Source organism: Macrobrachium nipponense, chromosome 43, assembly GCF_015104395.2.
Source record: "Macrobrachium nipponense isolate FS-2020 chromosome 43, ASM1510439v2, whole genome shotgun sequence".
NCBI lineage: Eukaryota > Metazoa > Arthropoda > Malacostraca > Decapoda > Palaemonidae > Macrobrachium > Macrobrachium nipponense.
The window spans coordinates 22,066,747-22,089,246 of record NC_061104.1 but is presented as its reverse complement, the minus strand read 5'-3'; the positions used below and the strand labels follow the sequence as shown (position 1 = coordinate 22,089,246).

The following is a 22,500-nucleotide window of genomic DNA, read 5'->3' as shown; positions in this document are numbered from 1 at the left end:
GAGTCGCCAATATCGCAAATATCAACTCTGCAATAACCGTGCAATCACCATGCAATCACCAAATCACCTGGGCAATAACAGTGCAATCTCGAAGTTTCCACTGGAAATTCGGGTGAGACATCAAGTCTCCTACTGCGTAATATACGCGGTTCTAAACTGCAGGTTTTTTTTTAAGTGACATATCAGGTTGCGTAATTGCAGTGAGACCATATGGACGGAAGAGAGAGAGAGAGAGAGAGAGAGAGAGAGAGAGAGAGAGAGAGAGAACATATCTAAACTTGTGAATATTCCTAGAGCTATGTGAGTTAACTTATTTTTTGTTTGAACTAAACGAGAGAGAGAGATATATATATTTTCCTGATATCTGAGAGTGCAACTTACCCCGTTATAATGTCTTTCTTTAAAGCTGTCATTTGAGAGAGAGAGAGAGAGAGAGAGAGAGAGAGAGAGAGAGAGGAGAGAGAGAGGAGAGAAGAGGCCTGCTATCTGAGTTCACAGGTCCGTCTGATATTTGTCGCTCTGACACTGATTACCAGAGAGAGAGAGAGAGAGAGAGAGAGAGAGAGAGAGAGAGAGAGAGAGAGAGAGAGGCAAATGGAGCTCAGGTGTTAAGAATAGACACTTTCATGCTAATTACTCTCGTGTTAAAAGAGGGAATGTTAGTTTATCACGCAGATGAAGGAACATGTTTTGTATACTTATGTTAGGGATGTTTCAGAACATATCATTTAAACAAAAACAAATTATGCCATGAATGTTTTTTCCGGTACAAAATGATTAAAAGAGAACTTATATACCTGTACGATGCACAGATGCACATAATCAGCATCATATTAAAAACTAAAATAAAAACATTTAACATTGTGTTCAGTCACAACATTACTTCAAGGACATGTAACGTGTACTGAGGTACAATAAAATTCCTTTTCTGAAGAATATTTAAAAAACCTTCAGATTTCGAATTAAAATGGGAAATTTAACATTTAAAAACGAACAGGCGTTGACGTCATGCAATAAAGTAAGATTTGATTCCTTCCAAAACAAAAAAGTAAAAAAAAAAAAAAAAAAAACACGAAACTAAGAAAAAACCAAAACAAAAAGGTCCACTGGAAATGCACCAAAACAAGTCAGGCAAAAGCAACGTCATTCCTTGGGGCCCCCAAAGCATTTAGTGCCACCTACCCATACACTTTCTGAACTAAAAGGACACTACTTGCACTGTACACAAGAGGGAAATTCTCGGTGGCTTCCATGCCTGGATGACCCTTCTGTGTACCGTGGATTAATAGTGGAGGTGTGTGTGGGTGTGAGTCCAGCAATCTTTTGATAATAGTCAACGGCCTTATGTCAGCAATCCCGGGTTAATTCAGGAGCGTCAAACACTTCTAAATCTAAGTCTAATTTCAGGCAGTGGTTATAGACATCACTCGGAGTTTTTACACTCATATTTTGATGGCATTCTGTTTGCCTACAGATTGATTCTAATGACTGAAAGCACTTAGTATTTCTCGCAGGTACATCATCTCTCGAATGCTACTCACAAGGTATTCTCAAGGTTTTCAGGTTATATATTCCGCTATTTCCACGTGGGATCGACTCCGCTAATATCACTCAACTCTTAATAATAATCCACTGTGGCTCTCTTGACTCCAGTAATCCACTAAGGCACTCTGCTCTTCAAATCATCATCAACCTTGACTTGATGACGTCACGGGATATCGAAAGGAAATACCCTGATATCTTCTTATTTTTTCACCTGCGCCCAAAACCAAAAACGAGACCGACCCCACAAACAGGTGACGACGATACCCCTACGAGCTCAGGCCTGGCACTACTACTGGGCACCGAAAACCATGCCCGGGGCATCAGCGGGTGTCACTCTCTCTCTCTCTCTCTCTCTCTCTCTCTCTCTCTCTCTCTCTGGCACTTGCCGCCGCTGCTGGTTTGGTTTGGCATTGTTATTAAGGTCGGTGTTGTCATCAGCAGCCGTGGCGTTTTTCCGCCCGCCTCAGACGACGCTTCAGGAACGCGGCCGATTACGGGACGCGTCTGAGCACGGGAAGGAAGAACGGAAGGAAGGAACCACGCTCACACGTGTCTGGGGTACGGCAAGATCTGAAACACGTGCGTGGTGCACGGTGAGAACTAAGACACGTGTCCAGGGAAGGGATACAATTAAAAAATGTGGGCAGAGAACGGTAAGAACTAAAACATGTTTCAGAGGCACGGCAAATCTGAAACGTGTCTGAAGCACGGCAAAACTAACTGAACACGTGTCTGAGGCACGGCCAAACTAAAACACGTGTCTGGAGCACGGAAAAACTAAAACACGTGACAGACGCACGTTAAGAACTGAAACAAGTATCGAAGCACGGCAGGAACTATAACACGAGTTGTGGGCACGAAAGATTAACAGAACATATGTCTGGTTAAGGCATCAACTAATACAGATGTGAGGATGCAATGATAACTAAACTGTGCGTTTGAAAGAACTAAATCCTTTTTCGGAGAATAACCAGACTGACAAAAAAATATCTCTCCATGGCGAGAATCACACGTGTATATGGGGCTGTAGGACTTCGTACAATTGGTTTTTTTTATTTTAGCGATTGACAAAGACCAAGAAATGAAAAAGAAAATATATGAAGGGAAAAGAACCTCCTATCCATCTACTCCAAAGATTCTTGTAGAGACTCGTAAGTTACAAAACACTCCTCCTTCAAGTTTTTATTTTTTTTATTTCGTCAATTTAAAATGAACGAAGATGAAAATGAATATGAAAAGAGAATCTTCTCCTTATTAATAATCCCTTCCTGTACTCCGAATATTCTTGTAGATAATCTGCTGAAAGATCAAAAGGTTAAAAGCCAAGGCCAATATGGAGGGGATGGGGAGGGCGCGGCGATTCACAAAAAGGAACAGAGTGTGAGTTGGTGAGTGATATGGCAACTAGAAAGTGAAGGAAAATAAACAAACCCTGGCTGTAGACACACGCGCGTGCGAGAGAGAGAGAGAGAGAGACCGAGAGAGAGACAGAGAGAGAGAGAGAGAATGTGTACTGCACACGGAGTGATAAACTGTACTGTAACCGAGAGTGAACGGATTTTAGAGAGAGAGAGAGAGAGAGAGAGAAGAGGAAGAGGAGAGAGAGAGAGAGAGAGAGAGAAGAACTAAAATTGGCAGTTGACGGGTAAGCCGAGAAAAAAAATGCTTTAAATGCAAACCACCAGAAGGTCCTTCAAAACGTAGGTGACGAAATGGAGAGAGAAAGAGAGAGAGAGACAGACAGTGAGAGATCGAGAGAGAGAGAAGAGAGAGAGCAGAGAGAGAGAGAGAGAGTCGAAATGAGGGTGACACTACTTTCAGGCTTCAGGTAAGGCCCGACGGCAAGGGCAGACACTAGCTACCATCACTACTACTCACCTCCCACCCACCCCCCCACCCAGATACCCCACCCGGGAACTTTCGAGTGCCAAAACGTCTTCATTCTCTCTCTCTCTCTCTCTCTCTCTCTCTCTCATTTCGTCACTACGTTTTGTTTGTAGTGCCTTCTGGTCTGCATTTAAAGTATTTTTTCTCGCTTACCTGTCAATACAATTTAGTTTCTCTCTCTCTCTCTCTCTCTCTCTCTCTCTTCTCTCTCTCTCTCTCTCTGTATATTTTACAATCTTTCACTATCAAAATCTGTCGCTCCAGTTTACAATACACATTATTTCTTTCTCTCTCTCTCTCTCTCTCTCTCTCTCTCTCCGTCTGTATATTTCTGTCTACCTCTATACTTCTCTCTGAGCTTTACAAATATCTCTCTCTCTTCTTCGGCCACTAAACATAGTTTCGATCATATCTAACAAACACAAGAACAAACCAACAAACAAACAAACAAGCAACCGGTACATTTAAACGCACTAAACAAAAACAGAAATGGCAGACAATTTGCGCTTCCTTAGCCCCTCCCCCCCACAACGGCCTCCCCTCCCCTCCCCCCCTCAACAACACGCGGGAGTCTCTGGCAAAAATAGCAATAGTTTGTGCCGGAGATAGGAAGAGTCTCTCTCTCTCTCTCTCTCTCTCTCTCTCGTCTCTCTCTCTCTCTCTCTCTCTCTCATCATTAGATGGCGTAGGTGTTATTACCTAATACAAGTATTAATCCAATTAAGCAGTAATTAATATATCTATAAATATATACTATATATATATATATATATATATATATATAGATATATATATATAATATATTAATTTACATTTTTTTTCATTCAGAACACACTTTATAACTATCTAATATAATATGCTGATGCGCAAACAAAAACACACTAAATCGCGCGCAAAATATTTCAACAAGAACAATAAACCCATACATTTTTCTACCACAATACGGTTTTGTAGCTAATTAACATATTCTGCGCATGCGCGCACAAAACGTATATAAACACGTACAAAATATCTCAATAAAACCTATAAAAATGTGACTATTCTAATCTTCGACGTCCGATAAATTTTTTGAATGATAACAATGATACGATAACGCACGTGTTTATCTCCAGGTGAAGTATTTCTGTTGATTAATAACTAAAGCTATTAATATACTCAAACAGACACTAACCTATCTATATATATATATATATCATATATTATATATATAATATATTATATATACATATATACATATACACAAAAATAATATATACATAAACATACACACACATATTGTATATATAATTCCACAATAGCAACAGGAAAGAAATTCTTATCTTCATTCAATATGGTATAACTAAAAATTCACGATAAAATACTTTACACATTATTGCAGCTTCTCAACACGCTAATATTACTTGGTCACTATCAGGGAAACATTTGACTGACAGATTTCACAATTAACTGTGTATTTAATACCCTTATGCTAAGCATATGTTTTATTTTTCTTATTTTTGACAATTCTTATCTTTCTTTCATTCGCCCTCATACAATCGCAAATACTTATACCGGTGAAACGGTATCTCCTGTATTGTGACAATTTCTTTTTAAATTACTAAAAATTATATCTTAATGGATTTCCTTCGATTTACAATTTCCTTCTATTTACAATTCGTAATTTCCTTAATCTATTATAAATAAACCCGAATTCAATATTATTCATTTATTCATAACTTTAAACAAATTAATATTATTCTTCATAATTTCCTTGTCATTATTATTCCTCACTATTTCCTTATCTTCGTTCCCGAAGGCGCGGTGCAAGCACGCCTTCTATTTTGTAATTATCAATTATTATTTATTATATCTTGTGACACTTACCATACACAGCCCCAGAAAAATAAAGTCCTGTTATGTATACTGAGCAGAAGCCGTCTCCTATACCGGAAATCGAGTGGTTCCATATACATACATGCATACATATATAGATTTACAAACATATATATATATATAATATATATATAATATGATTATAATATATATATATATAATATTAAACTTGATCACTTACCAATTGGTCTTAGCGTTAATACGATTAATAAGAGGACCTCATTTTTAAACACGATGGTACTCGGCTACCAGACGATGAGGACAGTTAAGTCCTGGAAAAACTTGTAGATTTTTTCTGAATTAATATCTCCGCTAAACACCACCCAGTTTAATATTCTCATGCAGTTTACAGCATTGCAAAAGTTGCTTGGTACACAATGGACCTAATTATAGTAGGTAATAATTGAAAGACCATGACGCGCAACTTCTTACAAAAATCTTTATAAAGAGAAGCAACAAAAACAAACAACATAAGAAAAGCAGCGCCAAACAAATCAATAAAAGTCAAACAAAATCAATCACACAACCAAAAAAACAAACAAACGTTTAACCAGAATCCTAAAAATAAAAAATAAAAAAGTACACTCGAGAATTTTTGGCAGGTGACACAGAGGAGGAGGAGGAGGAAGAAGGGGTAGGGGGTATGTGTGCCCAGTAACTACAGCTGGTGGGACGTGAGTATGGGTATTTGTACTGTATAGATGCCAAGAGACCCTTCTACGAGGGGCATTTGAAATGGGCTGGCGGTGCCCTGCGTTAATTACCTTGCGGAAAGGGGTGTTTCTCCTCCTCCTCCTCCTCCCCCCACCTCTCTCTCTCTCTCTCTCTCTCTTCTCTCTCTCTCTCCTATCCCCCTACCATTCTCTATATATTATATATAATAATATATTATATATATATAATAATATTATACTATATAATATATATATATTATACAACATTTAAATCTACACAACACAGATACATATTATATATAAATATCACACACAGATATATAATATTATTATATATATATAGTATATATATATATATATATATATATATATATATATACACATATATAAATTATATATGCATATATTATATGAATGAATATACCTAAATATACCTAAATACATACATACATGCATAACCGAATCACGAAAGTATGTAACGTGACGAATATATATAAATATATACAAAATCCACGAAGGCAAGAGAAACGATGGGGTTCTGCAAGGCCTTTCGACTTCTTGTCCTTCACTGTAATTCGTGAATTTTGTCTTTATTTATATACAATACATATTTAAATTCTCGCCCAATCTACATACAGCCATTCGCATACCCCTAAACGTTTTCAGATAAAGTGTAAACTCGCAAAGCTTGCAAATGAAATGAGGATAAAAAAAAAAACTCAAAAAGCGTCGACTTTTTTTCCGGTCGGTTATAAAAAAAAGAAAAAAAAAACTACTTTTTTTAGTTGTTCCAGAACTCAATCAAGACAACTTTTGTTCCAGAGCAAAAATCAATTAACCAGACGCACGAATTCACTCTGGGGTATTTCTATCTTTTATTATCGTGGTTTTTATTATTATTTTATTATCATTTATGTTTTCATCAATCTTATTTAAAAAAAGAAGTTTTTTATTTATCAAATCGTTTTCATCAATCTTATTGAGAAAAAAAAGTTTTTTATCTATCAAATCTTGCTCTGCAAATTAATGTATTTTGAGCCTTGTTTTATATTGATATATACCCAATAATAAAATAAAAAAACTAATAATAACAATAATAATAATAACTCATTTCATTCAGTGACCTTGTACAATACATGTTAAAACCATTGGCAGATTCAAACATTTGCGATCCATATGGCTAATAATAATAATAATAATAATAACAAAAATAATAATAATAATAATAATTTACATAATAATAATAATAAACAATTTATCTCCTTTTAAATAAAACTAATCTCGTTTCAGTATCCCGTACAATATAAAGTTAAAAAACCTGGTAAACTGTGTTTTAGCAGAATAAAACTTTCGCGTTTGATGCCCGGCTCGTAAACTCTCTTTATCTCCGTCGTGAAAATGAAGTATACAGACTTCACGCTTGCGAAGATAAGCACGAACGAGTGCCTTCATCAGTGTTACGGGTTTATATATATATATATATATATATATATATCTATATATATATATATATATATATATATATATATATATATATATATATATTATACATAACATATATAAAATACATACACATGCAGCTCTTGGAATTCAAGCATGCATGCACACGTATAGTACATAGACATTCTGCGACTAAGTCTTTTTAACCCTTTAAAACGTATATCGTCACGTAACGTGCCCACGAAGAGTTAAAGACATGCCAGCCAAGTAATTATGATCGAGCAGATAAGATATACAAATTTTAATCTTATGACGAAGACAGTGTTATGGCAACATTGATGATACTGTCTAGATAAGGACGTGAATGGATCATTGTATGGAAGGCCACACTTGTATACGAATACATCCATACATACAAATATATATATATATATATCCTATATATATATATATATTATATATATATATATATATATATATATACTTATACATATATAAATACAAATATATAAATATATATATATATATATATATATATATATTATATATATATATATATATATACAGTAAATGTGTGTGTATGTACGTGCGCGTGTGTGTGTGCGCGCTTGCTTGCGTGCTCTATCGTGAGCCTGTCGACGATGATCACTAAGCCGAAGGACTGAACTTGTAAAGTTGTCAAGACTTTTATTTGCTCCTCTTCAACGACGTACTTCAAGAAGCGGGTGTTGAACGCCTAAGGAAGAAGTGTTATTGTCTTCCTTTATGAGGCGAGAAGAAGAAGAAGAAGAAGAAGAAGAAGAAACGTCACATTTCTCAGCCCCGAGGGAAACAACGCCGGACAATAGTAAGAACAACTTCGAAACCTCCTCCTTTGGTTTCCCCTCGGTTTTTCGTCTGTCTTGGAGGCAGTCTGTCTTCCCTCTCCTTCTCCTCCTCTTTGAATCTTCCCCTACTCTTCCTGCTCCTTCTAATTCCTTGATATAGATCCTCTTTCCTACTTCCTAAAGAGATATTTTTTTTCTTTTTACCTCTCTTCTCAATTTCTCATTCTTTCCCCTTTTCTTATTCGAGCAAACTCCTTTACCTTCACTCCTTCCCCCTTCTTCCTATCCTTACCCCTTGAATTACTTCTACTACTTTCCCTTTTCCTTCCTTATTTCTACTCCTATCATCTATATACTCCTACACCCATTCCAACCACTCCAGATCTCCCTCAATCATAGACCTTTTTTTCCCTCTTTCACCCTTTTCCCACTACTATAGCCACCTTTATTCTATCCCCACCCCTTTCCTATAATTATAAGCCTTTTCACCTACTCCTTACCTCTATTAATTCATCCGTCCTTCTCTATTCCTATCCCTTCCCCTTTCATTTATCAATACCCATAACTCCTTTCCTCCCACCCTTTCTTCCTCTTCTTTCTCCTGCACACCTTTCCTTCTGCTTGTTCCTCTTTACCCAATCCAACATCCATGACCCCTTTCGTCGCTCTACCTGTTCCTCTTTTCCTACCCCTACGCGCCTTTCCTTCTACCCCTTTCCTCTTTTCCCATCCCTACACTCCTTAACTTCTACCACTTTCCTCTTTTCCCACCCCTATACACCTTAACTTCTACCCCTTTCCTCTTTTTCCACCCCTATACACCTTACCTTCTACCCCTTTCCTCTTTCCCACCCCTACACACCTTACTTCTATCCCTTTCCTCTTTCCCACCCAATACAACCTTAAAAACGTCTACCCCTTCCTCTGTTCCCAACCTATACACTTTAAACTTCTACGCCCTTTCCTCGTTTTCAACCCCTATACCCTTTACATTCTACCCCTATTGTCCGTCTTTTTCCCACCCCCAGATACACCTTAAAACGTCACCTTTCCTTTCACACCCCTATACACCTTAATTTCTACCCCTTCCTCTTTCCCACCCCTATACACCTTAACTTATACACTTTCCTCTTTCCCACCCCGATACACCTTAACTTCTAACCCTTACTCTTTTCAATCCCCCATTACACTTTAACTTCTAACCCTTTCCTCTTTCCACCTCTATACACCTTACCTTCTATCCCTTTACTAATTCTCCTACTAACTAAGTCTAACTAACCATCTAAACAAACTTCTACCCCTTTCCTCTTTTCCCACCCCTATACACCTTACCTTCTACCCCTTTCCTCTTTTCCCCCCCCAACCACCTTAACGTTACCCCTTTCCTCTTTTCACACCGCCTATACACCTTAATTTCTACCCCTTTCCTCTTTCCCACCCCTATACACCTTAACTCTTCTACCCTTTCCTCTTTTCCCCACCCCTATACACCTTAACTTTCTACCCCTTTTCCTCTTTTCCCCCCCCATAAACCTTAACTTCTACCCTTTTCCTCTTTTCCCACCCCTATACACCTTAACTTCTACCCCTTTCCTCTTTTCCCATCCCTACACACCTTTCCTTCTATCCCTTTCCTCTTTTCCAATCTCTACACCCCTTTCCTTCAACCCCTTTCCTCTTTTCCCACCCCTACACACCTTTCCTTCTGCCCCTTTCCTCTTTTCCCCACCCCTACACACCTTTCCTTCTGCCCCTTTCCTCTTTTCCCACCCCTGTACACTTTTCCTCTTACTCCTTGCCTGCCTCTACTCCAACACCCACAGACAGACCCCTTTCCTCCTGTCCACTCCAATTCTCTGTTGTTACAGCCTCTCCTTTTCTCCCTTTAAAGCAGTCACATAATGTTGCTGCTTCAGACTATCCAGAGAATATATGGCCCAAAGGGAACTCTTTTTAAAGTTGGGGAAGCGGATGTCATTCGGTCCTAAACCTTAAATTGGAGACAGACCTCGACTACTCTTCGGCTTATCTCTCTCTTTTTGTCTAGTTTGAATGCACACACACACACACACCACACACACACACCACACACTCAACAACTTACATTAAATGCACTTGAGGTAAGTTGTTGATATAATTTATAAACACCCTCAATGAATTGTATCAAATGAACTTTGTATAAGTTGTTGCGTGTTCGTTTGTTCTTTTGTTTGTTTGTTAGTCTGCAAGAGAACTTAAAAAGTGTATTGACAGTTTACAGTGAAAATCTCTGTAGGAAGGGGGAGGCCCCAGCGAGCCTAATAAATGATGAATAGATCTTGATGTGATTCTCCCGTCAGACGCGGAAACGATATTTACAATTTTTTTTTTTTTCTTTTTTGAGTTGTAGACGTATGCGCTTTCTGTGTTTCGTGTTTCTTTTATTTATTATTTTTTTAACATTAAATCAAAGGAATTTATTTCTTTTATCATTTCCATGAAGTGACGTGAAATTATTTCTAGTCTTTGATTAAGCACAACAAAATATTGCTTTTTAAATAGATATTCACATTTGAACCTCAATTTTCATGCTGGATCGATCGATTGTGAGAAGAAAAAAAAAACACAACAAAAGAAGAAGAAGAAGGAAGGAGAGAGAGAGAGAGAGAGAGAGAGAGAATATTACACTGTATAAGTGAATAATAAATCGGAAAGAAAGCCTGAGAGACCGACAGAGAGCTCAATAAAGACAGAGAGAGAGAGAGAGAGAGAGAGAGAGAGAGAGAGAGAGAGAGAGAGAGAGAGAGAGAGAATGGTAGGTCAAAAAAGAAAGCCCGAGAGACAGACAAAGAGCGCTCAATAAAGAAAGAAAGTGAAATATAAAAATCTACATTGATAGGTGAACAAACAGCAGTTGAACTGACGTTGCAAATAGTAAATAAATTATACAAACAGACAGATAGATAGACAGGCAGACATGGACTCCCAGCTGGTTGTTTGACACTGCAAATGTTAAACCCATCAGAGGCTCCCTCCTGAAGGCAGCGAAAAAATTTGCAATGTCCCGGTAAAAAAAAAATGATAAATAAATAAATGCTACCGCCATATCAGCCCTCACCTTCTATTTGTAATGTCTGTATGAGAGAGAGAGAGAGAGAGAGAGAGAGAGAGAGAGAGAGAGAGAGAGAGAGAAGTCCAGTGATCGGAAAAAGAACTATATTAGAGAGAGAGAGAGAGAGAGAGAGAGAGAGAGAGAGAGAGAGAGATGTCCCAGTGATCGGAAAAAGAACTATATTACGAGAGAGAGAGAGAGAGAGAGAGAGAGAGAGAGAGATCCAGTGATCGGAAAAAGAACCAAATTTGAGAGAGAGAGAGAGAGAGAGAGAGTTTTAATAGGGATTCTGATGTCGAGGGATCGAAAAAAAACACAAATTTGATTTTGAGAGAGAAGAGAGAGAGAGCTTTTCCATGGAATTCACGTGTCCATGAACCGCAAAAAGAATCAAATTGGCGCAGAGAGAGAGAGAGAGAGAGAGAGAGAGAGTAGAGATAGAGACGAGAGAGAGATGAGGAGAGAAGAGAGAGAGAGAGAGCCTTTACGACTCATAAAACATCTCGCTACGACCGATGACGTAAGTCTTTTCCCTTATTTATATCCCCCGATTTTCTGTAGTAGAAACGAGAATAGCGAAGGAGGATTTATAAGAGACCATTTTGCTCTTGGTTTTATTTCTCTGCTGAGAGACGTAACGCATGAGTAAATAATAAGAGAAAATAATAAATAATAAAAAAAAAATAATGAGAGAAATTAATAAATTATAACAAAATAAAATAACGAGAGAAATAATAAATTACAACAAAATAAATAATGGGAGGGAAAAAGAAAATAATAAATCATAACAAAAATAAATAAGAGAAAATCATAAACGATCATAAAAAATATGTTCGTAACGTAAGGAATAAGTAAATAATAGCAGTAAATAGAAAACAATAAATAATAATAGAAAATATTAAATGATAGTGGAAAATAATTAGTTCGTATTTTGTCACCTCGATGTCCAGTATTAAAAGTATATTTAAGGTAATAATATAATAAAAAACGAAAGCAATATATATATATATATATATATATATATATATATATATATATATATATAAATATATATATATATATATATATAATTCAGACAAGAACAATAAAACATAAGTAAGCATTAAAGAGGATGGCAAAAATGGGCTAATTTTGAAATTAGTTGGTCATGCAAGTATTATTTACTGATTTTTAATTTAACAATCAGTTATAGTAGAGTGTAGTCAATAGGATATGCCAAAAATAATAAGAAAATATTCATTATTGACTTTACAATGCAACACAGAAGCCATTCTCTTATCTGACAGTTTTCCATGAGGTAAAAATCTCCCAGCCTCTGAGAGGCTCTCTCTCTCTCTCTCTCTCTCTCTCTCTCTCTCTCTCTCTCTCTCTCTCTCTCCGGGATTAAGTCGCTAATTACCCATCAGCCTTTGCATTTTAACGAAAACGATGAAAGGGTGGGGAAGGGGGGAGGGGGGAGGGGGGAGGGGGGAGGCTGGAACACCACATCATTCCAAACATAAACATTTCCACATTCCAGGACCAAGTTTCTCGAGAGCTCTCCTGGAAGGGCAGGGCGGGGTGGGGTGGGGTGGGGTGGGGGGGGGGGGGGGCGCTGTGTGTGGAAAGGGATGGGAGCTGATTTGGGAAGGGGTAAAATCCTCCTTGGATCCTCCTCCCTCCCTCCCCCCCTTCCAAAGGCGAGATAGGGAAAGGGGCCCTGGAAACCGAATTTCATATTTGGAGTCACGTTCTCGACCCCACGTGACCCGATAGGGGAGGAACCTTTTTTTTTTTGGGGGGGGGGAATCTTTATTCTTTATTTTTTATAAATCCGGAGTCTTCAAAGTGCATTAAGGTTTATCCCACTTGTCTATTCTTCCACCCAAAGCGCCATTTTTAAGCAAAGAACCTTAGTATGAAAGAGAGAAGAGGAGAGAGAGAGAGAGAGAGAGAGAGAGAGAGATTAAATTATTGTTTTCAATTAAAAGGTCGACCTTAACCCTGCCTGATGATTCCAGCATTTCCTCAGAGAAAACACACAGCGACGGGCGTTGATGACCTTTGTTATAGTAACAACAGTTCGCTAACTCACATTAAAACCTGCAATTGCTACTGGACTAGACACCTCTGTGCATAATGATTCAAGTTTCAAAACTTAATACTTAATGCAAAGTAAACTACCGGTTTCATTTCTAAGCATTAACATTTATATTCAAAGTAAGATTCCATCTCCAAGCAGCTTTTTGCATTTTTAATGAGCTTTCGCAACTAAATACCAAGAGAAATGCCAACTTCATTCATAAACAATTACAATAAAGCTCAAAGTTAGATCCACCTGGAAGTCTCAACTTTAAGCAGGGAGGGCAAAGTTGACCTCCGAATTCCCAAGAGCTTTCAGGTGTTTAAAATGAGTCAAAACGAATCAGCCTTCCAAAGGGGAAAGCGTCTGACTTACAATATGTATGCTATACATCGCACCATCCATTACTCACGATTTAAACTGGAAAAAAGCATCTGCACAATCCATTACTCATGATTTGAACTGGGGGGAAAAATGACGATTTTGCTCCAACCCAAAAACTGTTGTAGCTCTCAGGTTGAGAATTTCATTCTCCAATTCTTGGCCTTTATAAGCATTTTCTCTTTTAACCTTACCAACAAACCCCCACCCCACCCCCTTTGCTTTTTTCTGCGACAACGCACAATCCTGATAAAAAAAAATATGTATATATAAAAAAAAGTTGGGGGGGGGGAGGGGGCGGGTGTCAAACAAGCCACCTTAAAATTCCACGCTTCACTGCTATACGAGATATAGGGTCGCATTTTTTTAACCGACTACCCCTCCCCCCCACCCCAACCTTTTCCATTTCAGCTCGTAGGTTCCCTCTCAACACAAATTCCATTTTCAGTCCTCTCCTTGACTGCAATTTATTTCCTCTAGTCACCCTTTGGAACATACTTTTTTTTTTTCCTTTTCACCGGAATGAAATTTATCTCATATCCTCGAACGTAGACTATTCTAAACCTTCATCTGGGTCTGCGTTTTTTTTTTTTTTTTTTTTTTTTGTTTTTTTTTTTTTTTTTTTTTTTTTTTCGTAATATTTGGTGTCACTGTTTTGTCCGTTCGTATCTCCATTATTTTGACTTTTATTCCTTCTAAGTTTAGGATAGTTGACACCATAACAACAACAACAATAACAACAACATCAACAACTAGGTGAAAACTGGAGTCGTCTTCCAACTGAACACACCATAAGAAGAAGAAAAAGAACAACAACAACAACAAAAACAACAATAACCAAAACAACAACAACTAGGTGGAAACTCGAGTCGTCCTCCAACTGATTTCAAAGTCAATGTGTCATGAACAACGATACAGAAATGTCTTTTTTTTATTTCTTAAGTCAAAAGTTGCCGATGGAGGACTTTATTTCTCGCTTACTGTATATTCTGAACCCCTTCTTCTTTGTCTTGCAGCCTTTGTAACCTCTGTACCTGCAACGCCAAAGAACTCGCAATCGACCAATACCTCGCTGGGTCATTTAAACGAAAATTCACAGAACAAGGACCAACATACGTAAGTCTCAGTTAGAATTAATCTCCAGAGCATAAACATGACAATGCTACGTCCGTAAACTTTGCAAGCTGCAACGCCAGTTGAACTAGCTAATCAATCTATCAAGCAAATCCTGACCAGAAGAAACACAGAGCGAGGGTCATATAAAGTAAGTTTCAGTTAGCATAACTCCACAGCATAAACATGACAATGCAGCGTCCACAACATTTTCAAGCTGCAACGCCATTAGATCCAGCCGCTAGCCAACCTGTCAATCAATCAATCAATCAAATCCTAACCTAACCTCCAGTGATATTATTAGAAGCAGGTGGAAGAATCGAAACGAATAATACTCGTATCTCCGTATGAACCATTCCGAGAAGAGGTGTCGACTTGTTTGACATATACAATTACCCTGGATGCGGGAACCTCTCTCGATTGAATTTCCATTGGCGTTTATTTGTGGGTATGCTATAAATACACACACTCCAATATTCGCATAAAAGGGTCTATTGAATAACGTCAAGAATAGGCGCTGGGAGAGATGGTCTTTCGTATATTCTTTTCTTTCTCTCTTACTGGGCATGTGGTAAAAGTCGTTGACTTTATGGTGTTTTGTATTTATTTAATATAACTAATATGGACATTTAATATCTATCGCCACACCTGCCAAGTCACGAGCATTTCTCTCTCTCTCTCTCTCTCTCTCTCTCTCTCTTCTCTCTCTCTCTCTCTCCTCTCTAAAAAGACAATGAATAGCTATGGCAAGACTGTTTACCTTAAATGTCCATTTCTCTCTCTCTCTCTTTAGCAAACACACACTATCAAATGTAAGAAGATACTGCATAACTTTGGCAAGAGTATTAACCTTTATCGTCCATTATATTCTCTCTCTCTCTCTCTCTCTCTCTCTCTCTCTCTCTCTCTCTCTCTCTCTCAAAAATAATCCTTTTCTAAACATAGCATTCATCCTCCTTTAATTCTTCTTCTTCTTCTTTCCACCCACTAGTTTATTACAACTTTTCCGCCTCCTCCTCTTACTCTTCCCTCTTCTTCTCCTTCCTCTTCCTCTTCCTCTTCCTCTCCCTCTTCTTCTTCTTCTTCTTCCTCTTCTTCTTCTTCTTCCTATTCCTCTTCTTCTTCTTCTTCTTCTTTTTCTTCTTCCTCTTCTTCTTCTTCTTTCTCTTCTTCTTACTCTTTTTCTTCTTCCTCCTCCTTCTTCCTCTTCTTCTTCCTTTCTTCTTTTCTTCTTACTCTTCTTCCTCTTCTTCTTCTTCTTACTCTTCTTCTTCTTCTTCTTCTTCTTACTCTTCTTCTTCTTCTTCTTCCTCCACTCGAATGATGTTTTTCTGTCATTCCTCCAGCCAGTGAGGCATTACCTCCATCGGACCCTTCCCTCACGCCACACATGGCGACGGCGAATACATAGTGGTCTCTTCTTGTAGCCTTAAAACGCCTAGGCTCATAATCACTCCTTGTTTACATCATTAACATCTGCTCTGCTCTGCTCTGCTCTGCTCTCTCTCTCTCTCTCTCTCTCTCTCTCTCTCTCTCTTTCTCTCTCTCTCTCTCTAACTTATATATTGGGTAAATGCCTTCATCAGTTATACATATACACACACACATATATATATATATATATATATATATATATATATATATATATATATATATATATATATATATATATATATATATATATATATATATATATATATATATATATTACAAGGAAGCGATATAAAATACAATATAAAGAAATTTTTTTCTTTGCTCTATGAAAATGTGAACATGAAAATCTGCGGGAACTGACAGCCCAGTGACAGACAGGTAGGAGGAAGCATTGGTGAACAGAGTATATTTTAAAAAATATTCTTTTATAAAACCCGAAAAAAAGTGTATTTCATAAAGGGTTTTTCCTAAAATATTCTTCTATAAAACCGTAAAGATTACTTTATAAAGAGTATTTTATAAAATATTCTTTTATGAAACCGTAGACATTATTTTACAGTTTTTTTGTAACCACAAAGATCCCTTTATAAAGAGTATTTCTTAAAATATTCTTTTATATAATCGTAAAGATTATTTTCTAAAGGATTTTTCTATAACCAGAAAGATTACTTTATAAAGAGTATTTCAAAATGAGAATTTTTTAAAACACTCCTTAAGAAAACCGTCAGGAGTATTTTATATAAAAAAAAAATCTTAAAAAAACCGTTGCGTATTATATAAAAAGCATTTTCTAAAGCTCTTTAACAAAAGCATAAGGAGTACTTTATACAAAAATGTTTTATAACATTTTTCTTTATAAAACCGCAAAGAGGAGTATTTTATAAGCGACAGTAGTCCAAGATTATCTCTCACGGAACGATGGCATAAAAGATGAACGCTAGGGATGAAGCAGAGAATATCATTTGCATAAAAGACAATAAAACATAAGGAAGTACATCAAACCTAAATCATAAAATACTGATTAAAATACTGAGGAAGGGCAAAGTCTTCGGAAAAATTTTATATTTAAACAAAATTTAAAATAAACTTTTGTTGAAAAATATAGCCAAAAATAATTATACTACATACATACATACATACACTATATATATATATATATAGATATATATATATATATATATATATATATATATATATATATATAAATATTATAAATATTCAATATATATATATATACCATAATATATAAATTATATATATATATATATATATATATATATATATACATATAAATATAATATACATATAAAATATATATATATGATGAAGTCTAGCACATTTTATGTGCTTAATTGAAAATATAACACAAAAAATATCTCTAGGAAAATACGTAGAATTTCTAAGTGAAAATACGTAGAATTTCTAAGTAAAAAATATAAAACACTCCTTAAAATTTTTGTGCTGAACAAGTAAATGATAATTTTACATAAAATGCAATAAAACAAACAGACGAATAAAGTGGTAAAATCCATGAAAATGATTTTATCAACGACATACAAAAATAAATACAAAATACATAACAGGCAGGTTTGGGAACCCAGTGGAGAGAGAGAGAGAGAGAGAGAGAGAGAGAGAGAGAGAGAGAGAGAGAGAGAGCACTCGGCGACGAGGAAAAACACCATTAAGGTTTACTTACTCGTCAATTTCAAGGGTGAGCGTCGATCCCTGTTTGGTCAGGGCGTGGGCGTGGGAGAGGGAGAGCTTACTCGTGGGCGTGCCATTGATGGCTTTCACTGCGCACCCCGCCCGCACGCCTGCGCCGCCCGCCTTGCCGGTAGAGGTGACCTGTAAGCGGTTGAAAAAGTAATGGATTACTATTTCATTCATTGTTTTAAAGGCAGTTAATATCATTATGAACCCCTTTAAGGGAAGTTAATAACATCATTGAAATTGTCCGTCTATTTACTCAATTCTTGTCAAAGGATATTAACTACATTACTACCTATTTAATTCATTCATTGTTTTAGAGAAGTTAATAACATAATTCTAATTCCCTACCTTTTTACTTCATCCATTGTTTAAGGTAAGTTAATAACATAATTTTAATTGCCTATCTACTTACTCAATTCCTTGGTAAAGGGAGGTTAATAACATAACTTCCTATTTAATGCATTAAATGTTTAAGAGAAGTTAATTACGACATGTTAATAACATAACTCTGATTGCCTTTCTATTTATTCAATTCCTTGTTAAAGGGAAATTCACAACAAAACATCCAACTCAGTTCATTCATTTTTAAGAAAGGTTAATAACATATCTATGATACCCTTCCTTTAACCCTCGACAAACACCACTGGATATTGGTTAATAATTTCATTTACTCTTTTGTATATTTTTTTGTTTGCTCGGATATTAAAGAAAATATTACACCAACTTTTGATGAAATTCTAATTATATCTTGTGAATTTATAATAAATTCCTAGGAATATTTAAGATTTATTTCATTTCTAATCTGATTTTGGTAAAAACAAACAATACTACATCATTTTTTAACTTAATAAATTCATCATTAACAACAAAAACGAAATTATTATCGTCGGTTGACATCAAATTAACTAAATAAATTCATAAAAAACAACAACAATAAAAACAAATTATTATTTCTAACTGACACGTGACTAAATAAAGTCATACTTAACAAAGGATAAAGTTAAGCAAAAAAAAAAAAAACTTCATTAACATTTAAGTATATCTTGACAATCTCCAAGTTGTTTTGTTAAATTAGCTTAAAACAAAATTCATTCAGTCTCTAAGCGCACTTCTACAATCTCATTCTCAGTTAGTTTGGTTTGTCTTAGTTAGTCTGGTTTGTCTAAGTACAAACAAATATATTCCTTTCAGTTTTTAGTCATACTTCTTTGAGTATACCTCATAACTTTTCATATTTTATTTAGACGAACAGTCATTTATTCATCCTTCAGGCATATCTCTTACCATCTGTTCGTTGTTTGTTGGTTAGAAACTCTCTCTCTCTCTCTCTCTCTCTCTCTCTCTCTCTCTCTCTCTCTCTCTCTCTCTCTCTCTCCAATTACTCCTTATTTTCTTATATTTGTATTTCGTTCTACTTTTGGTCTTCTTGTCTTTTTACAAACATTCTCTCTCTCTCTCTCTCTCTCTCTCTCTCTCTCTCTCTCTCTCTCTCTCTCTCTCTCATTTCTTGATACGATTTACTTTGCAGTCCGTCCATCAGCATGAGGTTTCCTTCATGAAATTCTTTATATAGTCCTCTCTCTCTCTCTCTCTCTCTCTCTCTCTCTCTCTCTCTCTCTCTCTCTCTCTCTCTCTCTCTCTCTCTCTCTCTCTCCGTATCGAGTAACTTTAGGTCGTAACCTGCACACATGACCCTTCGGAAGGCGATCTCCACGAAGCTTATGAAGACTAAGTCAAATATCAGCTGCCTTTCGGAATATGCAATCTCGTATGTCTGGGGCATGAGGTCATAAAAGCTCCCAGAGAGAGAGAAGAGAAGAGAGAGAGAGAGAGAGAGAGAGAGAGAGAGAGAGAGAGAGCCAATAAACAGTAAAGTATATATCGCGACTGTGTTACATATTTTCCATTTGCCTGACAATTATTGCGAAAACATTAACGAAATAGATTAACAAAACTCGAATGGGAAAACACTAATAACCTTTGCAACGGCCCATCCCATTCTAACGCCACACAAAATGTAGTGTTTTGATTTCTGTATCAGACAAATTTAAAAAGAGATTTAGGATATATGTATATATACATACTATATATCTATATATATATATATATATATATATATATATATATATATATAACCGAAGCAATATACTGAACTCTATCAATAGCATAAAAATGATAATAACTGAATAAATATAGGAGCCCTCACACTGTATCACTAAGCAATGCCATAAAACCTGAACCACAGCGACTGGGAACGCGCATGCGCACACAAACCATGCCCTCCCTCCCCTCTTCTCCCCTCCCCACCCCAGCCGGACCTTGGAAAAATACCAATTAGTACCATATGAGTATCCGCCCTGGCGGCCCCCCCCCCCCCACCCCCCCCTAGCCCCCAAGGAAGTACCCATACGAGTACCCGCCCCGCCTCCCCCCCAAGCAGTACCATACGAGTACCCGGGGCCGGGGCCCCCCCAAGTAGTACCATAAGAGTACCCCCCTCACAAGTAGTACCATACGAGTACCCCCCCCCCCCCACAAGTAGTACCATACGATTTTACCCGCCCTACCCCCCTCCCCAAGGAGTACTAATATGAGTACCCGGGCACCCCCCAAGTAGTACAATACCAAAACCAAACCCGCCCCACCCCCAAGTAATATACAACATGCAATACCAGACTCCCCAAGAAGTACCATAAGAGTACCCGCCCGCCCCCCTCCCCCATCAAGTAGTACCACACGAGTACCCCCCCCCTCTCCCGGCCGGCGCCCGTCCCCCACAATAACCCGCGGTTTTCCAGAATGGAAATTAGGTTTTAATAAGTTTCCAAAACTTAGGGGACTTTTCGGCCAAAAGTGTAGCTACTTCTGCTTAGACTTCTGCTGCTCCTAAACTTTTTCTGATGCGCTTAGCGAAAGTTTACAGAAGGGGGGTGGGTGGGTAAGGGGGGGAGAGGGGGAGTCGGCACGGAAGAAGACGGATTAAATAATAATAACTTTAATTCTTTGAAGAGCGGGGATGGAGGGGGAGGGGGTTTGGGGGGAAGGGGGAGGGGAGAAGGCGTGGCTTGGGAGAGGCCTTAATACTTCATCAAGCTCAGTCGCTGCTGGAAGAGAGAGAGAGAGAGAGAGAGAGAGAGAGAGAGAAGAGAGAGAGAGAGAAGGGTTAATGGATTGCTCTTTCTTGGACAATGAATATTCCTCTTATTTGAGTTATTTATTGAATTATTAATTATTAGTTATTATTAATTATTTAATTATTATTATTATTATCATCATCAACTTATGTCTTCTACGAAAACTATTAATAAAATGGACTTGCGGGCAGAAAATGCATGATTTCTTCCTGCCAAAGATTGAAAAAATAAATCAATAAATAAACCCCTTTTTTTATTAAATCAAGATCCAAGTTCGTTTATATACACAACTGACCTGAGTTTCCTTAACATTTTCCACTTGGCAATCGCTTACCTCATTCAACTGCGAGTTTGTGGTATTCATTATAAATAAGGTGAAATGGTCGTAATAATATACAAATAATAATAATAAATAATAAATAATAATAATAACCAATAATCAATAATAATAATGATAATATCTTGCTTAATGTTTATTTGCCGTATCAGCGGCATTCATTTATAATAAAAGGGGTACTGCCTATATATAATAATAATAAATAATAATAATAATAATAATAATAATAAAATAATAATAATAATAATAATAATAATAATAATACCCCCATCTTCTACGAAAAATATTAATAAAATGGACTTGCCAAACAATATCTTAAAAAATAAATAAATATAACCAATTTTTTTAAAAATCAAGATCAAGTTCGCTTAATATACACAAAACTGACTGAGTTTTCTTACTATTTTCCACTTGGCAATCGCTTAGCTCATTCAACTGCAAGTTTGGTATTCATTATAAAAAATATTTTGCTTAATGTTACTGTTCCGTATAGGTGCATTCAGTTTTATATAAATGGTTCTTGCCTACAATATAATAAGAATAATTAATAACAATAATAATATAATAATAATAATAATAATAATAAGTATAATAATATAATAATAATAATATGGCTGACGAGTTTTGATCTTCATTACAAAAATAAGTAAAACAGGGTCGGAGTAATAATAATAATAATAATATAATAATAATAATAATAATAATAATAATAATAATAATAATAATAACATTTATGAAATGTTTTCAAGAATGTTACGTGATTTTAAAAAAATTGTTCAGAATTATATCACCACTCTTACCTAAAAAGTCAAAATTATATATAAGGTCATTTTTTTTGCTAGGTTGAACTGTGAAAAAAAAAAACTAAATTATACATAAGGTCCTTTTTTTGCTGGGCTGAACAGTGGCAAAAAAAAAAACCAAAAAATAAAACTAAGACCTAAGGAAGATTAATTCTTTCTCTCAAAGAATCCGGCGGGGAGCGCTGCCTAT

At 36.5% G+C, this 22,500-nt stretch overlaps 1 protein-coding gene across 4 annotated transcripts in view; it reads right to left on the bottom strand.

Moving 5' to 3' along the window:
* Positions 1 to 22,500, bottom strand: part of LOC135213567 (microtubule-associated protein futsch-like) — a 699,290-nt gene that overhangs the window by 604,954 nt on the left and 71,836 nt on the right. For 3 of the 4 annotated variants that reach the window (XM_064247555.1, XM_064247553.1, XM_064247554.1), the window contains one exon: positions 18,023 to 18,171. In XM_064247555.1, coding sequence (XP_064103625.1) covers positions 18,023 to 18,171 — 149 coding nt within the window. Of the gene's footprint in view, positions 1 to 1,182; positions 1,484 to 18,022; positions 18,172 to 22,500 lie in introns of those variants that run through there. The other variant, XM_064247556.1, reaches the window with a different exon arrangement.